We start from the raw sequence: 24,568 nt of genomic DNA on the forward strand, positions 1-24,568 counted from the left end.
CTTGACACGATTAGCCAGGCACGCGGACAGATTAGCCAGCAAAACAAGGGCGGAAAACCTGGATGTAAGATGCTTAAGCACCGGCGAGACACGCAGGCGATCACACACACACCTAGAAACAAGTGAGAAGGGAAAGACGTCCAGCAAAAAACCCTTCATAACCTCCTGGAATTCGAAGTTGTACGTCTTCTCGCGAATTTAAACCGTCCGTCGATCCGTCACCAAAACCACCAGCGCTTAATCGAACTCGAATTAGTTCATTTATCAACCAAATCCTGCAGAGAGGAGCTCCAAGGGGTTGGAAGCTTCCAATGAAACTCCAAATAGTAGTGTAGTCTACATGTAGTCTCCAAACAGAAAGCCTCCCAGGGAGGGTTCGATGCTCATCCAGGCACTTCTGGCTTCACCAAGTCACTTCAAGAGATGGTGCAACGCCACAGACTATTTTAAACGTTAGGAGCGGCGCCATCCTTCCACTCCCGAGAGAGAGTCATGTGGTCAAATTGGCGAGCTGGACGGTTCGCCCTTGGACTCTCTTGCCAGGCAACCTGGATGAAAGGGCGGTGAACATGAACGAAGAGCTCTGCGTCATTTTGTGACAAGACGGGTCTGATTTTAGCGATGTTCCAAGGCGGAAGACGGATGTAGGCGACTCCGGTGGACATTTTACAAAGGGAAAGTCCCGTGGACGCAAACAGAGACTCCGTACCGACACTGCGCCGGATAACCCCGTCAACCATCTCTGCCAACCGGCCATCGGTTCCAATGAATCGAAAGTGTCCAATCGAGTATATCGCTTCAAACAGACACCTGGGAGACGTCGGCAGTTCGAATGAAATCAGACCAACAGGTCAGAACGTCGAAGTTGTCGTAGGAAACCCGACCCGGAGTCCTTACAAAATCGACATGTGCGGTTTTATCCTCTGCGGCATACCCGCCTGATGTATCTGCGAAAGGCCGGTAGCGGCCGACGTATCAATCAGGCTGTAATTTGAGCTCCTCTCAGCGCATCCCAGCATGCACTTCAGCGGCACGATAAATTACCGCATCGAGGGCCATTAAAGTAAATGTACACCTCTCTTAAACAGATTCAGTCATTATAATCCCCATAAAGCGCGGATCAGGGGACGGCGTATCATACCGCATTAGGTTTTATCTAGGTGTTTCTAATTACTCGGCGAGTGCGTGTAAAAATACGCGTCTAAAATTAAAAGTCTCAAATCAATATTGAATTTCTCGTCCGAAGTTCTGATGGGGGCCGTATTGGAAGGCGTGACTTTAAGGCACCGCCGTGATTGATGGAACCCCATTAACGCATCGGGTGCATTTATCAAAGTCTGGCGGAGACGCCGCCGCCGCCGCCGCCGCCGCCAAAAGCGCGCATTTGAGGTGGACTGCCAGAGGCGTCTGGGAGCGTCGGCGCGCCGCAACTCATCAGTCGGGACGCTCGTTAGGGATGCGGTTACATGCGTGATCAAATATACGCCCGATTCTTTCATCGGATGGTCGATTCCGCCGCCGCCGCCGTCGGGGAATGAGGCGGAGATCGATTGGCGCGGCGCAAGGGGTTCGGAATTGGGTATCTTTTCCCAGGAGGATCTGATTCATCAATCAAAAGACGGGGATGACGTGCGGGAAGGTGTACAACTCAGAGAGATCTGTCCTTTCCCTTCCTGCGGGAGTCCGTTCCTTTATACATATTGGCTTGATTTTCTAAATATGTGCTAAATAAATCAGATTTCCCAGCCCAGGTCTTCTACAGAAGGGACGTTCCTCGCGGGATAGCACAGGTTCTTTGACTCGTCGGTGAAGCCGAGGCACCGTCGCCGGCTCCGCGCTAATCCTCACAAGCCATGTATCCGGTGGAGGATCTGCTTGACGGTTATCTTGTAGTGATTAACTTCCCCGGTGTTTGTAAACATGTTCTGCTGAACGTGGCGCGTACGGCACACTGAGCTCGGGGCAAACGCCTTCATTAGACCTCTCCAGTTGAACAGGCGGCAAGAATCACATTAATTGGTACAAGCCTTGCAAATTCTCTTTTTTTTTTTTTTTTTTTTTTCACCTACAAGCTCTGCATATTGATGAGCGGAGGGTGAGCGGGGCGGGTGAAGAGCAGCAGCAGAGGCAGGACCATCAGATGTAGCGCGTTTATATGGTACAGGTACCGATCGCCATCCAGGGTGAAGAGGTGGAGATAGTGGACTCCTACAAGTACCTTGGCGGTACCAATAAACCGGACCAGTCGCACAACACTGATGCACTCTACGGGAAGGGTCAGAGGGCTTGTTGTTCCTGAGTAGACTGGGGTTGTTTGGTGTCTGTAGCTCCTCAAGACCTTTAACTAGTCTATGGTAGCTGACACACTCTTCTTGGCTGTCGTATACTAGTGCCAGGACTGGTGAGGTTAACAGGCTCAACAAGTTAGTGAGGAAAGCCTGCTGAGGCGGGAGCTGCAGATGTAGTGCGTTAATACAGTACAGGTACCAATCACCATCCAGGGTGAAGAGGTAGAGATAGTGGACTCCTACAAGTACCTTGGCAGTACCCATAAACTGGACTGGTCCCAAAACACGGATGCACTCCACAGGACAGATCAGAGCAGGATGCTCTTCCTTAGGTGAATGGGGTCATTTGGTATCTGTAGCGGGCTACTTAAGATCTTCTACTAGTCTACGGTAGCTGATGCACTCTTCTTGGCTATAGTGTGCTAGTGCCGGGACGGGTGAAGTCAACAGGCTCAATGAGCGAGTGAGGAAAGCCTGCTGAGCATGTTAAAACGGCACAGGTACCAATCACCATCCAGGGTGAAGAGGTGGAGATAGTGGACTCCTACAAGTACCTTGGCGGTACCCATAAACTGGACTGGTCGCCCCACACTGATGCACTCTACGGGAAGGGTCAGAGGGCTTGTTGTTCCTGAGTAGACTGGGGTTGTTTGGTGTCTGTAGCTCCTCAAGACCTTTAACTAGTCTATGGTAGCTGACACACTCTTCTTGGCTGTCGTATACTAGTGCCGGGACTGGTGAGATCAACAGGCTCAACAAGCTAGTGAGGAAAGCCTGCTGAGGCATGAGCCTCAGATGTAGCGCGTTAATACAGCACAGGTACCAATCACCATCCAGGGTGAAGAGGTGGAGATAGTGGACTCCTACAAGTACCTTGGCGGTACCCATAAACTGGACTGGTCGCCCCACACTGATGCACTCTACAGGAAGGGTCAGAGGGCTTGTTGTTCCTGAGTAGACTGGAGTTGTTTGGTGTCTGCAGCTCCTCAAGACCTTCTACTAGTCTATGGTAGCCAGCGCACTCTTCTTGGCTATAGTGTGCTGGTTCCAGGACTGGTGAGGTCAACAGTACCTTGGCGGTACCAACAAACCGGACTGGCCACACAACACTGATGACCTCTACAGGAAGGGTCAGAGCAGGATGTTGTTCCTGAGGGGACGAGGGCCGTTTGGTATCTGTAGCTCCTCAAGACCTTCTACCAGTCTATAGTAGCCGATGCACCGGTGAGGTCAACAGGCTCAACAAGCTAGTGAGGAAAGTCCAACGGTGGTGGAACTGAACCTGGACCATCTTGTATCAGTGAGGGTGAAGGACAAAGGGGGAATTATCGTGGACAATCCCGCATGACGAGCTGTGGCTGAAGTGTAGGAGTGAAAAAGTCAATATTGACTTTAGAATTTTTTTTTTCATTTCGTATGGATGATTACACCCAAAATAAGCACTGAAAGAAAATGCCAAAAAATTGAAATATTTCAATTGCAATTTTCACCCTTTCAATTCTTTTTTTTTTTTTTTTTTTTTTTTTTGGATCCTTGTTGGTCCCAGCCTGCATGCATCCTGCCTATTTTTTTTAAACTAATTTTATTCTTGCCATTGCTATTGTCACCCCATTCATATTGTCGTTTAGTTCTGGTTGTCTATTTTTCACCCATACCGTTCCATGTTGCTGTCCATTCTTATCCCTGCTGTCTATTTATTCGTGGACGTCTTTGCTATCTTCTTTCTTCTCACTGCCTCTATATTTATATTTACATTCACATTTAGTTTTGAAATTTCGCTATCAGTGGAGAGCATTTGAGACCAATTTACATGTTGTTTACATCTAAAGCCCAGAGGGGAGAATGTCCGTGGAATATTTTGGGATTTAAGCCCAATAAATGGTAGATGTCTTTCTGCGCGGTCCAGTCCCGCCCCTTTCCAAGGCCAGATTCGCCTTCGTCACGCCGTTGTTCTTCTTCCGTCGAGGGAAAACTAGTCTGCTTTACAGAATCAACGAAGCCGTTCTAGTAAGCAGTTCCGCGCCGTTGCACATCTTCAAACAGCGCTATCGTTTTTTTTATTTTTCGTGTTTTTGAATGTAGCGCAGCGGTTAAACTCCACTCGAAGTTCATAATCAGGGAAAAAGAAACGCGCAAACAGGAAACGCGTACGCGGCTTCACTTGGCGGCAATCACGCGGTAATTACACGGTAGCATCATATGACCTTTAATTATTGTCTCAGCTTCACGTTATTATATATACGTATATATATAAAGATGTATATCTTTATTATAGCTTAGCTCTGTGCACATCACAACTTCTATGCTTATATTCCTGCATAAATACGCATTGGTTTAAATGAATCGTTATCTTATTCATATATTTATCAGAATTAGAATCTGAATGCTTTTTTGTTTACAGATGAAAAAATATAAGCATCATCATAAGATAAATAGATAAATAAAACCCCATATATGTATTAATTCAATTTAATTTTTTTTTTTTGAGAAAGTAAATGAATATTCAGGTTTGATTTTAAGTTGAGTGTGCAATTTTTACTTTACATATTTTGAAATCAAGCACATTTAAACAGCTCCTTAAACAAGGCCAAAAACCATTTTTATTACCTTGCTTTAGGTCTGCGTGAACCAACCTGGGTGCCAACAGAGGAAATGTGGTATTGTATGTGGAAATCTGGAGTAGTTGAGAAGTATGTTAGACTGGTGCAAGACATGTATGCTCGCTGTGAGACAGTGGTGCGGTGTGCTGTAGAGGTAACAAGGTGGAGGTGGGACTCCATCAGGGATCAACTCTGAGCCCCTTCTTGTTTGCAGTGGTGATGGACAGGCTGGCAGATGAGGTTGGACAGGAATCTCCATGAAACATGTTTGCAGATGACATTGTGATCTGTAATGAGAGAGGAAATGAAGGTAGTTGGTGTGAGAGAGGAGAATATGGTAAGATGGAGAAGGTGGATTCGCTTTGGCAACCCCTGAGGGGAGAAGAGAGCAGGGGCCGGCTGCTTTGCGAGCGCTACTTTTTCGGTCGAAAGTAGATGCCGCCCTGTCACAACCGCTGTGCCAGGACTGAATTTCTCTGGCTTTCCCAGCCCCGACGATGTGTGAGAGTTATTGCCTAATGAAGCGAGGTTTTTGAGTAAACTGTCTAATTGGAAGCAGGGTTTTAGTGGCCGCTGTAACAACATCTGGAATCCACAGCAGAAGGACATTTCTCATCGTCTTCTTTCCCCGAGCCGTCGGTTCTTTGTGAGACGCAGGAACCGATGGTTTCTGCAGCGAAGCTCGCAAGCGGAACTACGCCTTTATCTGATCTGTTTTTTTTTTTTTCTTTTTTTATGCCTCCGCCCGTTTATTCACTCCGTCCCGCCGCCCCGTGATACGAGACGTGCAGACAGGTGGAAAATAAACCATGAGATGGCCGCTCTACTTGCCATTGTGGTTTTTCCGCCCGTCCAGATCACCCAGATCACGTGGATGTCCGACCGTGAAAGCAAATCAAACAATACGGGGATCAGCATCAGATTTAGTCGGGTTTATGTACTTTGGCCAAAGTGGCGGAGCGTGAAAACCTGCGACCGTAGCCTCTGCTGTTTTTCGCCAAAATAAACATTCTGTGAGACTGACGCTAATTAAGTTGTCTTTCCATTTAAATATATTATCATGCTTTTTTTTTTTTTTTCCATCATTTCATTGACATTACGGGCAACAGCGCGCTAAATGCTAAGCGGCTAACTCGGGCTGGCATTGAAAGGATGTTAGCTTCCCCGGGAGGCGGCGGGAGTCTGCTGTCGTCACGGTGACGTCATTTCCGACATCACACTTCCAGGTGTTGCGTTGGCTAATCAGAAAACTAGCTAGCTAGCTAGCTATAGGTGTTTACATCCTCCGTGAGAAGGGAGAACCTTTGTCCTCACTCCCAAGTTGTCTCTGGCATTTTATACTTTGCTAAGCATGCTAAGCATACGACGGCAAGACGAGCGAGACTCCTCTTTGGCGAAGGTGGAACCTCTTTCCCAGAATTACCGTCTTTACATTTTCCGAATCATTCCGAAACCATCCATGGGTATACCAAGTTTCCCCGCGCTAGCTCTTCTTGCGCTTCTTCCAATTCTTACAGATTACGCGAGATTCATCGAACAAAGTTGTACCCGGACGATGTGTCGAGAGCAAATTTCTGGTGGAAGCCTTTGCATGTGGATTCAAGACATTTTAGTCCGAATGCGTTTGATTTTTGATTTGATTTTCTGTAGAATATTCTGGGATGTAAGCCCAATAAATGGTAGACTGGTAAACTATTCCGCTTTAGAGAATCAATGAAGCCGTTCTAGTAAGCCGGTCCACGTCGTTGCGCATCTTCAAACAGCACTATCGCTTTTATTTTTCGTGTTTTTGAATGTAGTTTTGAATGTTCTAGTCAGGGAAAAAGCAACGTGCAAACAGGAAACGCGCACGCAGCTTCACTTGGCGGCTATCACACGGTAATTACACGGTAGCATCTTATGACCTGTAATTATTGTCTCAGCTTCATGTTATTATATATACATATATATATATATAAAGATGTATATCTTTATCATAGCTTACCTTTATGCACATCACAACTTCCATGCATATTTTCCTGCATAAATACGCATTGGTTTAAATGAATCATTATCTTATTCATATATTTATCAGAATTAGAATCCGAATGCTTTTTTGTCATAAAAAAATACAAGCATCATCATAAAATAGATAAACAAATAAAACCCGATATATGTATTCATTCAATTTAATTTTTTTTTTGGAAAATTAAATGAATATTCAGGTTTGATTGTAAGTAAAGTGTGCAATTTTATTCGTATTTAAAGCAGGGGCCGGCTTATTGTATGAGGAAGTCTGGAGTTGCAGAGAGGTATGTTAGACCGGTGCAGGACATGTATGCTTGCTGTGAGACAGTGGTGAGGTGTGCTCTATGGGTAACAGAAAAGTTACCCCAATCCTGCTCGATCAAACATTTTAGGCCAAATCCTTTTGATTTTTGGAACCAAACAAGACGAAAGTAGCTGCGGATGTGAAGTCCGGTTCATCGGAAGTACCGTCACCGCTCGGGTTGAGGGTCTGTAGCCATTTAGGAAACATGTGGGTGGGTAGATTCCAAACGGCGCCGGAAATACCTCCGAGCTACGTGTCGAACCTTCCCCGTACGTTTTTGCCGTCTGTTGCACGAAAAGGCGTCTCGAATCAGAGGGAACCAAATGAAAGCGTGGGAAAAGCACCCCGTTATTTACGGCCTTATTAGGCGCAACTTTCAAGCCGCTTTCTTTTTTTGCACGTCAAAACAATGAAAAGGTTGAAAAATACGGTCTCGTCTGAACTTCTTTCGCCCAATGGAGGATCCGGTGGTTAATGGTCGGGCAAACAACCTTGCGAGAGAAGAATGGAAAGAGAAGACAGTGCAAACAGCTAGAACACCCCTACCGGGTATGTCGTATTGATCCCGTTTGCCGTACATCACACAAACACAAAGGTCCCCGTGCACCGAAGATGTGCGCGGACGCTCTAATGAAGCTTCGTTTCCGTCCCGATGTCACGAGGTTTCGGCTGCACCGGTGCTCAAATGAGGCCCGCCACGCTGTGCGCCGGAGGTTTTTTTTTTAAATTTTTTTTTTTTATGAAGCCGGGTCTCAGAAGTCGCACCTCCCGCCGAACTCCGGCGGGCGCGCAAAAGCGGATCCCAAACGCGTCGCGCCCCTTCATGTGGCGAACCGCCGACAATCGCGCTAATGAGAGTCGCCTGATATAGCTACCTGGAGCGTTCGCTCTGTCTTTACTCACCGCAAACACCTCTGCTACCCCGTTCGTCTCGCGAGCGACATTCGCGATTTTATCGTCTCTCCCTTCCGCGAACCGCCGGGGGGAACGTGATAAATAGTCGCATTCATCAACTCCCTCGCGGCACGCGGGAGCACGTAATACAGTCATATATCATTACGTTTTCCTCTCGAACAAATTAAGAGAGAATGGCGCCACGATTAATCTTCATCTCGCGCCCGCCGTGCCAAGCAAACATCCCGGGATAGCTGCCCGCTTCAGCCGTCCTGGCACGGGGGGGGAGCTTCTCCGCGCCTTTATCTTCTCCGAGCTCGGGCCAGATAAGAACAACGGAGCGGCGTCGCAATTTTAATTGAACGGCGAATCGGCTTCGGTGATGCCGCGGGGTGTTTTTTTTTTTTTTTTTTTTTTTTTTTTCCCGGGGAAGCAGGAGCGCGACGAGCGAGACAGATTGCCGTTTTGTCTCCGGTTGTAATTGCAGATTAGAGCAAAAAAAAAGAGAGAGAAAAGCGGGTCCCGCGGATTAAAATGTCAGTTCTTTTGTCAATTTGCTTTCTGAGGAGCGGCTCGACTATTAGCCCCACGCCGTGACCTTCGGAGCAAATGACTGTTTGAAGACAGCGGGGTGGCGGAGGGGGGGGGGGGGGGGGGGCGGCCATATGGCGCGGGACGGCGGCGAGCGGAATTGAATAAACAGGGGAGGTTTTGCGAAAACAAAACAGCGGGGGCTCATCATTAGACCGCGGTCGTCCACGAGAGAGGGGCGGCGGTTCAAACAGGCGGAGGCGGGGTCACGCAGAGAGTAACAAAGTGCGGGTATCGGCTGCCGTAGTTAATGTTTACAACGCTACGGCTACGCGGCGGCGCCAACCTTCCCTTCCCGAGACCCCGCGGAGCCGTAATCTCATGTTTTATCAATGGACGCCCGGTAGGCGGGTCAAAGGTCAAGGCCGGTTTCGGTTTATTCAGACCGACGCGGCGACGGGGCGGTATTATATTTTGAAGAGGTTTTGAAAGGAGACGGAGGTGTGATATTAATACTCGCGGCGAAGGTAGCGGGCGCTTCCATGACGACGACGGAGAGGAGGCGATGACGGGAAGAAACCGTTTCTTCGTATAATTATTTGCCGACGCCGTGTCAACAAATGGCCGCGTCGCCTTTCTGGCGGTCATAATTACGATCGTTTTCCCTTTTTGATTTTCATCGCTCTTATGACAACAAAACTAACTGATGGGATCTGTAGATTGTATAGATGGAGAGATTATTTATCAGTTAGAAATAAATAATCCATTATTAAGTCATAGCAGCAGTTATATGGGATACGTTAAAAAAACATATATATATCTATATATAGATATGGATATATATATCTATAGCTATATCTATATATATCTATATATATGTTATATATGTTGTTATATATATATATATACATTTTTTTTTTTTTACACACACACACAGAATGAGCTGTATATTTTGATGTGTATATATATATATAAATATACACTGAATGAGATGTATGAAAAAAATTATTTGGGGAATCACAATGAATAGAGTGAGACGGATACTTTATATAATGTTATTATATACGTGTATATTACATATGTATCAGACCTATTGTAAATGTATATAACGTATATTGTGTGTGTTTTTATATAGTGTAAATACAGTCATACATCCAGTCTGTGTGCATTTGTAGATACATACATATATATATATATATATATATATATATATGTATGTGTGTATATATATGTATGTATGTATATGTATACATATATAAGTATGTATATTTGTATATGTATTTATATTTGTGTATGTATATATATGTGTGTATATACATATGTATGTACATATGTATATATGTATGTGTATGTATATCTATCTATCTATCTATCTATCTATCTATCTATCTATCTATCTATCTATCTATATATCTATATATCTATCTATATATCTATATATATATATATATATATTAATACATTTATCAAGAGAATGAGATGTATATATAGAGGATGAGATGGTTAATTTGCTGACAAACTGGGAAAATAAATATACGTACAGAATGAAGAGCATGCTGACAATGATTAAATATATGCGTGATACTTGATGCTGCGTTGGCATGGAAACGCTGGAGGCGCCTCGGCGCAGTAGGAGACGCTGGAGGTGCTTCGGAGCAGTAGATGTCGGAGGTGCCTGATTCCAGCTACAGATGTGGGAGGTGCCTCGGCGCAGCTGGAGATGTTGGAGGTGCCTCAGTTCAGTCGAAGTACCCCGGAGGCGCTACAGTGCCGTAAGGGATGCCGGAAGTGCCTCGGTACAGCCGGAGATGCTGGAAGCGCCTCGTTGCGGTAGATGTTGGAGGCGCTTCGGTGCAGTTCTCTGCCGGCACCGGGGTAGATGAGTTGTACAGTTTGATGGCACCAGGCGGAAACCCTTCCTGTATTGTCCCTTCAGACGCTGGGGTGGTACGAGTCTTGAGGTCACCTAGTGTTTTGGAAAGGGGGCCGGAAGGGATTTGCTGTAATTGCCAGCCGTCTTGCCGGCATTCTGTCCTTAGCCACCTCCGCAAGGATGGCGGGCACAAAGCCACAACAGACTCAGCCTTTTTGACAGGTATGCTCGGTCTGTCCTGCTTGCATACATTGAAAGACCTGAGCCTCCCAAGAAAGTGGCGTATTGGGGGAGCACTACAGTGTAAGATCCAGGTACTTATAGGATGCTTCCATCTCCGTATCAATCCCATTCAGAGAGAGTGGAAAGGGAGGGAGGTTTTTCCTGCTGTAGTCTACCATGATCTCCTTTGTATTACCCATCAGCACCTCATGAAGGGGCAGATAACTCCTCCTTTCACAACTCTCTGAAGCGAGTGTTGCCGCTATGGACTCCATGTCTTTGACAAATACCTAAATTGAAAGTCATCCAAAGTTTTTATTCTGATTCCACAACGTACAGGAGTGTGTACCAGGATGTGTTGTTATTACTTTACGGCTCGAGCGCGAGCTCCAAGTAGGTCAACGCAAGCAGGTTCCAACCCGCTGCTCTCAACCGTCATTGTTATCCGGTCCCAAATTGCGCAGCTAATTTTAAATCATCAAGGCCCCTGATGTATTTGGGTCAGGGTGTCGCGCCTTCCTGTGTTTTCAAGGATTCATATCCGCCGCTTCGGTTAACATCCCGAGCTCGGAAACCAGTCATGTGACCGCAACCCGATAGCGCGTTAGCTAGCGATGTTGCCTCGTTGCCACAGGGTGCGCGACAGGTGACGTCGGACTGATTCGTTTTTTTTGTGTTTCACCCCCCAAAAGGAAACTGGCCAAGAAGCGAAAAGAGACGCTGAACAGCACCCGGCAAGAGATGACGGTGATGGTCAACTCCATGGACAAGAGCTACACGGAGCAGGGGACCAACTGCGACGAGGCGCTGTCCTTCATGGACACGCACAACCATACGCTGAACGCCCGCAGCGAGTGCGCGCTAACGCTCAACACCCGCAGCGAGTGCGCCCTTACGCTCAACGGACGAGGTAAGACCCGCCCACCGCCGAGAACGGGTCTCCTTTGCGAAATCCCCGGGAGCGAGAACGCCGTAGAAGACGCGTGGACTCGCCCTATTAGAAATCTAAACGTGTGGAAAAATGGATTTCAAGTTTGAGGCCAGATGACTTTCTTTAATATCCCCATCAGATAGATCTCTGCGATCATCGATCAGCGTTAGTTGCCCAAATGAGCATTGAAAATGCCTTTTTAATCAAAAATGATTCCTGTGCCGTCGGAGAGGCCCGGCTGTTTGACGGGAAACGCTCCTCTTGTGTGAACCGTTTGTCGTGTCCTTGAAACGGATCCCTTTCGAAGCTCGAAAATGAAAAGCGTAACATCTAACCCCCCGTGACAAACTGTTAGCCACGACGCTAAATATCTCTCTCTTGTTATTAGCTTTATCTGTCCAGATTTTTGTTTTGCTCTTCTCTTACGAGCCTCTTGGGGATTGTATCTTCTCCCCTCTGCCCCTGAAAATGTCTACTAATGACCTCTAAATGATCTCTGCGCGGAATACAGTAAGAATAGCCGCTTTCACACGCAACATTTCCAAGAGCTGGAACTCCTCTTCCCCTGGGGGAACTTCTTTTTACTTTAGCCCTCTCACAAACTGTAAGGGACCATGGTAGGGTCTGATGCAGGGCAAGGGAGGAACGGGAAGACAACACTGACAACATAGAGAACGAAGCTGCCAGGTTCATGTTCTGGCAGGAATAATAAGCTGCTTGCGCTGTTTTGGCCTGTGAAGAGCCCAGCCGTTGGCTACCTCCGCACTTATTTCGGCCAAAATGCTGATGTTCCTCTGCGAGCCCTGTAAGCCCCTCCCAAGGAGTTGGACCTCCTTGTCGGTCAATTTCTCGCCGCCTCTGTCTTTTTTGTCGCAAGAAAACAGTTGACCAAAAATGGCATCCCGTAGTCCACGGGCGGTATCTGGTTACCCCGGCTTAGTTGTGCCAATCACCAAGCTCACATGAGTCCCATCGGACCACAGGAAGACCCTCCCTCAGAGTTGGCACTATCATGTCTCCACTGCGTCGAGAAACGGTCTAGTTCCTGAAAAGGTTTTAGGAACTGCAAAAAGTGCCTCCAGTGCAGAAGAGGGCAAATGGGGCTCCTGGAACCGCCGATGGTCTGTGTGAGTACGTGTCTGAAGGGCAGTGGAGGATTCCTATAATCTCACACCTTGCCTCTGAGAATACCGGCGCTCCAATAATCCCGTCGCTAAAGCCTCCGAACCCTGCGCCGCTCTGTTTGACATTCACGGCGGAAAACACGACACGCGCCGGCCCCGCCGTCGATGCACTCCGGTCTGATAACCTGCTCATTTTGTCCGGCGCAGGTTAAACTTAATACTTTGTTGACGGGCGTCCGGGCTAAGTCTGCACCCGGGGGCTTGACCCGGCATAATCCCAGTCAAAACCATCAGATTAAAACTCCACAGCAGCTTCTGTCTTCACGCCCCTGCAGAGGCTGAGCCCTGGCGATGCTCTGACCTTGATTAACTGTCTGTCAGGGCGGACGTTCAAATCTGGGGTCCTGCGTCTGCCCCTGCGAAAAAGATTTAAAATGCACGACTTCTTATGGCGCCCTATCAATGTAATGGCCTCTGACGCCGCACCCTGAGCTCCCCGTGACCTCGTATGCCCGTCCTTCGCGTAATTTTGCATTAAAACGCCATGTCAGATTATAGCGCCATCGCGCTCCCGGTCGCTGTTTGTTCCCGCGGAACTCCTCTGCAAGAGGAGGCGGGGGCAAAGACCCCCCTCATCGCCCCCCCCCCCCAACCCCCCGCCCGGAGGATGAGTCGCTCGTATAAGCGCCGCTTTGCTCTGGCACAGCGGCACGACTCATAAAAAGAAATGGAGTGCACTGCAGAAGTCTTTACGCCATAGTTAAAATTAGTCAGGAATAATAAGCCTTGACAGGAGCTATATTCTGCCTAATTAGCTAGTTTTGACACTTTTCAGGCAAGACAGAAACTTTTGATGTCGAATTTATGGGCAATTAAATGCCGCCGTGCTCTTCTCAACACGCTCGGCGGTTTAACGACGCTCTCCGGTGTGACCGGTCTCGTCCGTGGGCTCCCCGGCCCCCGGCGGTTCGCCGCACGGCGCACCTCGTTGTCGTTTTGTTCGCTTCGGGTCCGTCGTTATGTCGGCGTGTTAATCCGGCCACCCGAGGCGACGGGTACAAGGCCTTTGCCTGAGCGACCGCCGGCTCGTTTGCAATTTGGCCCGACCGTCGCCATCAACAGGAGGGTACGACCTGGAAGCTAGCTCATGCTAGCCGGCGCAGACGGGCCGCAAGTGATTTACTTGATACTCCTTTCTTTATCCTTGAGTAAAAGAACCTCCTCTACTCCTAAAACTTTTAATGACAATTTAATGGAGTCAGATCACAAACTGACAAGTACAACTCCATTCATTCATTCAAACATTCAGTCATTCAGCCATGTATAGAGACATACAACAATTCACCTTGCTGTAAAGGTAACAGAGAAGTTCAAGGTGGAGGTGGGACTCTTACTAATCCAGACGAATGTTATTTTTTGTTGGTTTGTTTTTTTCCTCCAATGTACACGATTAACTGGCTGGTTAACATTGTTGCGCTGATTTAGAAAATAAGGAATTTGTTCATTTCAAACTTGAGAAAATTGAGATCAAGAAGGCAGGAAAGAAATTTTAACTTCAGAGAGGAGTTTTTACTTTTAATAAATAAATTGATTTATTATAAGTTATAAGACCTAGAAAAAGCATATGACATCGTACAGACCTAAAAAGAACATATGACAGGGTGCCAAGAGAGGAACTCTGGTATTGTATGAGTAAATATGGATTAGCAGGGAAGTATGTTAGACTGGTGCAAGACATGTATGCTAGACATGTAAGTTGAGTGTGCAATTTTTATTTTACATATTTTGAAATCAAGCACATTTAAAGTACTCCTTAAACAAGGCCAAAAACCATTTTTATTACCTTGCTTTAGGTCTGCGTGAACCAACCAGGGTGCCAAGAGAGGAGCTCTGGTATTGTATGAGGAAATATGGAGTAGCAGGGACGTATGTTAGACTGGTGCAAGACATGTATGCTAGCTGTGATACAGTGGTGAGGTCTGCTCCGGGGGGAACAGAGAAGGTGCAAGGTGGAGGTGGGGCTTCACCAGGGATCATCTCTGAGCCCCTTCTTGTTTGCAGTGGTGATGAACAGGCTGACGGATGAGATTAGACAGAAATCCCCATGGACCATGATGTTTGCAGATGACATTGTGATCCGTAGTGAGAGCAGGGAACAGGTTGAGGAACATCTCGAGAAGTGGAGGTATGCGCTGGAAAGGAGAGGAACGAAGGTTTGTTGCAGCAAGACGGGTGGAACGGTGAGGCTACAGGGAGTGGAGATCAAGAAGTTGGAGGATTTCAGGTACTTGAAGAGACGGATTCAAGCCGGTTGGTCAGGGGTGTCAGGTGTGCCGTGAGATAGAAGACTATCCGCCAGAGTGAAAGGAAAGGTGTACAAGAAGACAGTGGCGAGACCAACGATGCTGTATGGACTGGAAACAGGACAGGAGGCAGAGCTAGAGGTCGCAGAGATGAAGATGCTGTGCCTCTCTTTGGGAGTGACCAGGATCAGGAATGGGTCTCTCAGAGGAACAACACATGGAAGGTCAGAGAAGCTTGACTGAGATGGTTGGGTCATGTACAGAGGAGGGATAGTGGAAAAATTGCTCGACGGTTGCTGGAATTGGACCACAAACTTCACTCTCATTTACACATCGTATCGAGATACATGAAGATGATCCCTCTCATTAGGACCTCTGGACAACATAGGATGTCCGATGAACTTCCTCCTCCCCCCTGTGGGAATGCGACCTTCCCTAAAACCCTTAGTGTGCTTAGTGTACTCACCTATAAAGGGTCGTCAAAGTAGAAAACGATTGCTCGGTAAACCTTTTCCGTTCCTTTTTCTTATTCCAACGCTAACTTTCTGCTTCTTGGTCCCCGTGCAGCCGGATCTTCTCCCTCCTCGTTCACCCTGCCCAAAGCCAACACCCTCAGCACCTCCATCCCCACCAACTCCTACTACCCAGGTAAACACTGCACTTCTAATTCTTCTGAGTATGTGAAGGGGGAAAACCAACAGTTTAGCGTGCTAAGTCGTAAAGTTCCCGACTTAGGACGGTAAATTAAAAGGAAGAGATAATGTTTTCCAAAAGACAATTAGATAATTTTATGTGCCGGTAATTCCTCCACCTATGCGAGCCGTAGAGTATTTAGGGAGCGCGGGATGTGATATTTACCCAATTAGTAAACGGTTTCGCAGATGTGGAAGGCGAATAGATTGACTCCAGATGCATCTAATGCCCGCATGGAATCCACCCGCTCCAGTCTGCGGATTCTGGAGACTGTCCGTCAAGTTTTTTTTTTCCGGGTTTCGGTCGCGGCTGTTTTGTTATTCTGTGAATTTTTACCGTGGCCTCTTTTATTCCCTTGCAACTCTCTCTCCTCCGCCTCCAACTTCTGCACTTGTTTTGGGGTTTGAGCAGATCCCTTTGTGCCAACTGCCATCTTAGGTGAGAAACTTTTTCATTTGCCATTGCTGTTTATTGTCTACTATATATTCTTATCATCGTTGTTATTATTATTATCATTATTATTATTACTTCAGCTCTCAAAGAGATACACCGACTTTTTGGCAATGTTTGCCTCGATCCCCACGGTAACACGGGAAGATAGATGTCCTTCTCCTCTCCTTGCTGCAGCGGCGAACCAAGTCCTGACTCCCCGCTTGTTAGCTTAGCACAATGAACGGTAGCCTTAAGAGCTCATCCATGCTCACGTTTCAACGTAGGTGCGTCCATTTCAAGTGTTGTCAAGCGTCAACGCCCGCGTACTTCCAACGTATGCTTTACGTTGTTGACGACTAGAAGGCGGTGCAAAGTTCCGGGTTGTCTTCGCGGCCGATAAAACCGCGGACGGAGAATTCTTCTCCACGGATATACCGATGCCATGTTGTCTTGTCCTCTGCTCCTTGTGCTGGTTAAACTCGGGCATACTGAGGGAACACCTCCGGTGGTACCGCTCCCATTTGCTTGCGTTTGGCTACGCATCCGGGAGGTCCCCAAAAACGTACGGAGGAAACGATCGCAGCGGACGGACGAAAGCCTCCGTCCATTATGAGTATTGAACGATGAGCATAACTGAGCCCGGCGCGGTCCCTTGTGCTATCCTTTATAGCTCGTGCACAAGCCGCGTCACGATGTACAAGGAGAAACGTGGACTCGTCATGTCTTTCAAAGCATACATTGCCGCAGGAACTTTCTCCTTGCGGGTGAATGTGTTAGAAGGCAATGGATATAAATTTGGCTGAAATCAAGCTAATTAGCCGATGCTAATTAGCTGCCAGACTAAACACTTGAAATCGATTGTCCCGTCGGTGGAGTTTGGGGCCTACTTTTCCTGCACCGTGCTTTAGCTTCGAGTCGATCGTGTTGCTGGTTTTCAATTTTGCGCTACGACGGCTAGCGAAGTTGGCAGGCCGCCGTTCATTGTGCTATGCTCAACAGTGGGCGACATCTTTGTTCTCGCCGAATTAGCGGGATACCGGTGGGAGCCGGCGTTTGAAAAAGTGGGCGTGTCCTCTTTCATAAAATGCCCGTTTGAAGACCAAAGCGAGGGTTCTTCATCTTTTGGTTTCGGTCGGCTCTTTTTCTAAAGATGGCTTTCTCACATCCATACCTGCCTGCCGCTTCCCCCCCTTCCCCTTCGTGACCTCCCTCCACCCTCCGCCCTCCTCCGCCATCCCCCTTTCCCGTCGGACGAGGGGTGGGGGGGGGGGCTCTCCCGGGCTGATGCTGGCTTTTACTCCATCCCATCCGCATTGCGTGTCGTGCGTGTGATGTCACATACGTGTTTGACCTCTCATATGCATGGACGGACATGTGGACAGGATGTGGCTGGGTGGGGTTGGGGAGGTGGACCGGCGTGTAGCAGCTGCACCCAAACACAAGCAGGAAGTAGCAAAGGAGATGCTGTTCTTTCTCAACTTACCCCTTAGCAAACAACACAGTTGCCCCATCTTTTAAAGTCTAGCATTAGCTGCCCTCCCGTCCCCTGTTTCCCTTCGCCACCCCCTTCATGGAACTCCCCTCCCTTCCTCCAACAAAACCTTTTTATATTATTCTTTTTAATGCCCCCCCCAAACAGCACCGCCTCATCCCCGCCTTTGGCTAACCGCTAGTGACCTACTTGTTTTTGTTTTGTTGTTTTTACCAGTGTTTATTCATCCCGTTCTGTGATAAGACGGAATCCTCAAAGAGCGTTTCGCGCCTCCGTCGCTTATCGCCGGCCTTTGTCGGATACGCGAAGCGACCCCCCCCCCCCCCTCCGAACCCCACCCCCGAAAAATACGAGCGGACGCTTTTGTACCGAGCCGAGCGCATAATAGCTACTAACTGGGGCACAAGAAACGTAATGATTTACCTCTCAAGGCCGAGGCGATGCTCCGGCGCGCCACAGCTGCATTCAGAAGTACACAACTTACACCCGGGGGCTTATTTATTTATTTATTTGTTGGTTTTCCCCGCGTTAGCGCAACCAGAAGCGCCGTCTTTCGTCACCGCTTCTGTTAGCGGTGCTTTTTTTTTAATGAGGCGCGAGCTGATTAACGCGCCCCAAACCCGACCCGCCCCCCCCGATGAGACGGGGCGATAGCTTCGCTTCCGCGTCGCTGATGCTAATGATCAAAAACGAATAGATCATCGACGCCCGCTAACGATTTCGATCTCCTCGCCGATTCCCTTTTTATTTACCCGAGCGGGCGTCGCGGATACGGCCGCCGCTTCCGGCGCGTCCCGCCAAGACGATTACGGCAATTAGGCGTCGGAAATGTCAGAGCAACTCGGAAATGTCAACGTCACGGATCTGAAACGACTTGATATTTCACCATCACCCCCCCACCCCCGAACTCCCCTCCCACCCTCCCACCACCACCAACACCACCACCCTCGAAATCCATGACTTCCTGGCTTTTATTTTTTTTTAATTTTTTTTTTTTTTGCCACGCGGCGTTGACGCTGCCTCATCCATCCACTCGACACCCCCTCCCCACCCCCCCCCCCCGCCTCGCCCCGGTTTCGGTATCCGGGGAGGCCTGCGATCTCGCCCGTAGCCTAGCTTTAGCACACTGTACCAGGTTCTCATGCTGTTATTGTTGCTTATCCCCTTTTTCTCCTCTCTCTTCTCCTTCTCTCTGTCTTTACGAACGTAACCTCTTATGTATCTGCTATCTAAAAAGTGCCCATTAATGGTAAGTTTTTGGTTTTTTTTTTTTTTTTTTTACCCCCCTCCCCCCCAAGTGGGTCCCAGGGTTTGGGGCGGGGGTGTTAAAAGTCAGCGAGCTTCATTTTTCTTGCATGACCAGTGGACATGTTAGCATCTCACCGCTCCGTCCGTACCTCGTCGCCAAGCCACCGTTAGCGCTAGCATGGTCGAAGTACGTACGGCGCCCCATGGCAGCATCACCCTCCACCCCTTCCTCCCTCCGTGCATCCTCCACCCATCTCCGCTTCCCTCCCCGGGTTGTTTATTTGATTTGACTTTTTTTTTTTTGTTGTCATACCGGTTTGGGGTCGGGCGGAGTGGCGGGGTGGAGGAGGGCGGTGGATGAATCTGTGTCTGTGCGACGCTTCTGATGGCGCCTGCTGCAACATGCTCGCCGTGGCTCACCGCGCACACCCCTTCCCCACCCCCTCGCCTCCTCCATGTTCCTGGACACCCTCCATCGTCCGCTGGCTCCCCACAGCATCTGTGCCTCATGTCTGCCACCGACTGGATTCGAGTACAAAAGAGCTGGAACGGACTCGGACCGAGCGACAGCCCCAAACTTTTACCGCCGGTGTTAAAAAAACAAAACAAAACCAATACCAAAATAAATAAAATCCAAGTCGGCGTTCGCAGCCTCCTCTGGCGTCGCTCGCCGATTTTACCGCGGCGGTAGCGCCGAGGGGCGCCTGACTCGTATGCCCTTCGGCTCGACGGACCTCCTGATATTTTAACATTTCCCAGCATTGAGACAGATGGACCTGAACCTTCCCACCACATGACTCATCCTATTACTCAACGATGTTGTTGTGTTGTTGTGACCATCCATAACAAACAGATTACTAGTAGAGAGTTGTTTGTCACTCGGGACGGCGGTGACATCATGCTTGACGGTAAATGAGATAACGAGCCATCTGTCACTCGGGGGACGGAAGGGTCGACGTACTTTACCTCGACGTACCTGGACATCCTATCTCGCCGAAGGGGAGGGCATTTACCGTTTCAAGCATTTTGTCGCGTCGCCCGCCCGTACGCTCGGTTTGTTTTGTTGGTTGAAGCCAGATGCTAGCCGGTGCCTCCCCGCCCTGACCCGCTCCGGCCTTCTCCCTGTGCTTGGCGCACCCCGTTTCCCCTTCCCCCTTCCCGACAGACGAGGGCCAGAACATGGGCAGCGACACCAGCAGCCTGGTGCAGTCGCACACCCACTCCCTGAGGAAGCGCGAGCCGGTGGACGTGCCGTACCAGACCGGGCAGCTGCACCCGGCCATCCGCGTGGCCGACCTGCTGCAGCACATCACCCAGATGAAGTGCGCCGAGGGTTACGGCTTCAAGGAGGAGTACGAGGTAGGTAGACCCCGGCACCTCCGCCGCCGTAGTCGCTAGCGTGGACTAGCTAACGGGACGCCGGCGCTAAGTCCCCCGTCCGCCACCCATCTTTCCCTCCGCCTCCCCCGGTCCCGTCTCTCCCCGGATGCACTTTATTTCTGTGATGAATTGTTAATACCCCACCTTGTCAGTGTGTTTACAGTGTGATGCTTTTTGTTTGACGGCTGCGCACTTTGTGTCCTCGTGTGTGTTCGTGTCAGCTCCCCCTCCCAAAACGACGCGAGGGATAGTTAGCTGGGAGTTTACCGCGCCTCCACGGTTATCGTATCACGACCCGCCGCTCTCTTAAGACTGTTGTCACACAACAGCCAGCCCTAATCTGACACCATGCCTTTCACTGAGACCAAAACAAAAGACCCCCCCCCCCCCAGAAGAGCATCACTCTCATTTCCCCTCATTAGCGCGTGAGGCTGGCAGGGTTTGGCGCCGCTCCAGCCTTCCTCGCCGTCCCTCATCACAACACCAGCCAGCTGCACCTCGCCCCGCCGGCTCTACAGCCGCGCTTTTCCCCCCCCAAACCCGTCCGTTTCCAAGGAACCCGCGGTCGGACGCATCCCGCGTTTTCCCCTTCTGCGTCCATACCCCCGCCTTTATTTTCTGCCAAATCTACCATCCTCCCTTCGCCCTCCAACCCCCCCCGGATTGGCTCTTGGGTAGGTTGAGGTGGACGAATGAGGCGCCGGCTCGAGCACTGCGCATTGGGCTCGCGGGCTCACATTGCCTTTCCATCGGCTTCTGAGATAGTCTACCGACCCCCTTCCGCACCTTCTCAACTGGGGTCCCAATCCATGTTCCCTTGTCTACCCCAAACATGGCTCCTCAAAGGCTAAACAACCCTCCGTGGTGATTACAGATTTCATGCCGCAGCCTCCCGCCGCCACCTGCGGCATCGGATCATTTCGGGGCGCTTGCGGGGGGGAAGGGTCCGTCCATTAGGGATCCATGTGTTCGGCGATGAGTCGGAAAACAGGCGAGGGACCGACGGGCCCTTCGGTAAAACTGTCTCCGGGCGAACCGGAGTCGGCCATTTGTGTGTTCTGTCCCGCCGCTGTCTCCTTTCCCCTTCTACCCGTCTGTCTCCAGGTCCCTTCGACTCCCCACCTTGATTTCCGATGCGACCGGAGCTTTTAGTGCACGTCTAAGCCTGTTGACTTACCCTGTACTATATCTCTCTTTGACCCATGCTCTCTCGTTATTCTGTACGTTTACTTTGGATCAGATAAACGAGGTAAGCAATCATTTTTTTTTTTTTTTTTTTTTTTTTGGGGTTATTTTTGAGTTTGTCCCCCCCCCCCCCCCCCCCCCCGCTTCCTTCCCCTTCCCCCTCCCGCGCCCACCGTTTTAGACGTTCAGATGATACAACACCCCCGCGAAAAAGGGCTTTTACCGACAGAGAAGGAACATTCGACGGATCGGATCTCGTATCGACGATACCGTGAAATGTTTCGCGCGATCAGAACGCCCAAAGAAGGACGCGGTTTCGGACCGCCGGTCGCTTTCGCGGGTAATACAAGAAACGGTTCGCGCCTCCGGGATGATCCAATCTCCCAAGCGGACGCAGGGGGCGCTACAAGGTCGCGGTCCTTTCGCCTTTACGAAGGCCGTTTGTCGGCGTGGAGTCTCGACGAATTGTTTGCGCGAGCCAACGAAGAAAGGGGGAAAGCGCCGGCGGCCGGTTCGAGCGAGTCTCCCCTCACTCCGGCGCAGGGAAGTGGCTAATCGATTCGGACGCGGTAAACAAATCAAGCAGACGCTGCTTTGCTTTGCCTCGTTACCATCCTACCTTTATTCATGATTTATTCATCGTCTCCGTTTAATTGCTTAATTCATTATTTTCGCCTCGCCATCGTGCGTGTGCGTGTGTGTGTGTGTGTGTGTGTGTGTGTGTGTCAAAGTTTCAGCGGGAAGGATTTGAGGTCGCAGGGAAAAGCGCATCTGCAGATGTGCGGACTTGATTATTTGATTCTCCGCCGTGATGGAGGGAGCATTTATTGCTGCTCAATTAGTCAAGTTAGATTTTAATAATATGGCAAACGAATGGCAAACCGTTGGTCCCCTGACGCCTTCAAGATGGAGCGGATCTGGATCAACACTCTTTAAGACGATCTACAGAAACCCATAGCAAGCGGCGCAATGAAACAATAATAATACTTGATTCCTTATTAATCCCCGTGGGGAAATGTATTCTCCGCAATGGATGAACCGCGAGCAGTTGGCACGCCGTCCGCCGGCGCCAGGGGGAGCATTCAGGGGTTCAGCGTCTCGCTCAACAACACTTCGACACACTAGGAGGAGCCGGGAATCAGACCAGGAATGTTGGGTTGCGGAGACGATCGCTCTACCTCCGCCCCCCAAAAAACTACCCTTTAGCGGCGCAGAAACCTCTCGGCTCAGTGGAGGCGGCCCTCTACCTCGACCAGTTGGGGTTGAAAGCGAGACAGAGATAGGAAGCAGAAGGTATGAGAGTTGGGAGGGACAAGAACAAATGATATGTTACTAATAATAACAGTAGCGCTAACAGCGCTAACAGTTGCGTGATTCCAGCTGACAAGGTACAATTATAGCGTTGGAGTTCATAAAGGAAATAGTGGACGCCAGGCGAGCAGATCATCCTCCCTAGAAGATGTGAGGTTACTATTCTCAGGGATCTCAATGTGGCGCGTTATTGGACCCCCCCTTTAGCATAGCGTGATAGCATAAGTCGGCGCTAGCTCAGCGCTAACTGTGAGCTTTCTCCAAAAAAGAAGTCTGTGTGCTCTAGATTGGAAATACTTATCGGATGTATATGTTCATCGTGAATTTGATGGCGTATTTATGGCATTTAGGCCATTCTAGGTGAGGAGAAGGATCTTAAATTAAGTCGGCGCTAGCTCAGCACTAACTGTGAGCTTTCTCCAAAAAAAGAGGTCTGTATGCTCTACATTGGAAATACTTATCGAATGTATATATTATTGTGAATTTGATGGCGTATTTATGGCCTAAATTGCACTCTGAAGCGTACTCCAACCGCATTGAATACCCGTTGCTTGAAAATTGCGCCTTTTTCAGTTTCCAAGGAAGCCCTTGTCGAACGTTGTTTACAAATCCTCCAGATCACGCGGGACAGAGGAAGAGGGACGTTTAATTTGGGAAAAATCAATTCCGAACACGCCCTCTCCCCGCAAGACGACAGAGCGAAGCGTTTCGGAATCGTCGCCGGGAAAAGCTTCCTAAATCGTATTTCCTTTTCCCCTCCGGCGAATCCATGTAATTGGTGCGATATTGTTATTACAAAAATAATTAGCCGGCGCAGCTCTAATAAAGCCTGACCTCCTCTTGGCGCTCCCGCGGAAAGGGAGTCCAAAAAAAAAAAAAAAAACGATCTCCGTGAGATCAGCGTTAGCGGCGCCGACTTCCTCACCTCCTTGGAAGTACGCTAGCTAGCTGTCAAAAAAAAAAAAACAGCCGGAGCGGTGACACGTTCTCGTCCGCCCTCTTCCCCCCCCCCCCCTGGCGCGGAAAATGTATTTTCATAATTTGGCTTAATTGTGCCCGGTGTGCCATCAGAATGGAAATCTCCCCAGCGAGAGGCGATAAATATTTCATGAGGGTAATTCTGAGCGGAGCGCTTTTTTTTTTTTTTTTTTTTTTTGATCTGCAGACAATGAGCTGGCTTTATGCCCCCCCCCCAACACACACACACACACTTCTCCCGCCTGAACCCCCACGACCCGCACGGCGCTGATTGAGTCCTTCAGATGAGGCGGACAGACAGGCCGCCGCGGTCGGAGCGGCGTGGAGGGGTGGGTGGAGCCGGAGATGGAGAATGGGGGGGTCGGGGGACGGAAAAAGGGGGGCGACACCCGCCGACTCGGCTCTAATGGCTCTCACTGTTTGACATCGTTCCCCGGGATCCACCATCCTCCCTGTGTTTCATGTCTAATAATGATGTGACTATATCTGTGTGTGTGTGTGTGTGTTTTCCATTGCCTTGCCAGAAAGAGGAAGTCTGTGTTCTTTATCCTGGTTATCATTTAAAGTGCTCCCCCCCCCACACACACACACACACACATTTTCTGTTTTTTTTTTCTCTTTCCAGAGTTTTTTTGAAGGACAGTCGGCGCCGTGGGACTCCGCCAAGAAGGATGAAAACCGCATGAAGAACCGATACGGGAATATCATCGCATGTGTGTACAAAGCACCTCCTCGCCGCCGCCGCCGCCGCCGCCGCCCTCCTTCCTCCGGC

General features: G+C 49.3%; 1 protein-coding gene across 7 annotated transcripts in view; it reads left to right on the forward strand.

Moving 5' to 3' along the window:
* Positions 1-24,568, forward strand: part of LOC147230110 (receptor-type tyrosine-protein phosphatase mu) — a 186,283-nt gene that overhangs the window by 110,507 nt on the left and 51,208 nt on the right. For 5 of the 7 annotated variants that reach the window (XM_086153265.1, XM_086153268.1, XM_086153266.1 and 2 more), the window contains 5 exons: positions 11,412-11,629; positions 15,645-15,725; positions 16,182-16,208; positions 20,108-20,301; positions 24,422-24,509. In XM_086153265.1, the coding sequence (XP_086009391.1) occupies positions 11,412-11,629; positions 15,645-15,725; positions 16,182-16,208; positions 20,108-20,301; positions 24,422-24,509 (608 nt within the window). The remainder of the gene's footprint in view (positions 1-11,411; positions 11,630-15,644; positions 15,726-16,181; positions 16,209-20,107; positions 20,302-24,421; positions 24,510-24,568) is intronic. The other 2 variants (XM_086153270.1, XM_086153272.1) reach the window with 1 other exon arrangement.

This window comes from Fistularia commersonii, chromosome 10 (genome assembly GCF_037954325.1).
Source record: "Fistularia commersonii isolate RoL2024-O1a breed Wild chromosome 10, RoL_Fcom_v1.0, whole genome shotgun sequence".
Lineage (NCBI taxonomy): Eukaryota > Metazoa > Chordata > Actinopteri > Syngnathiformes > Fistulariidae > Fistularia > Fistularia commersonii.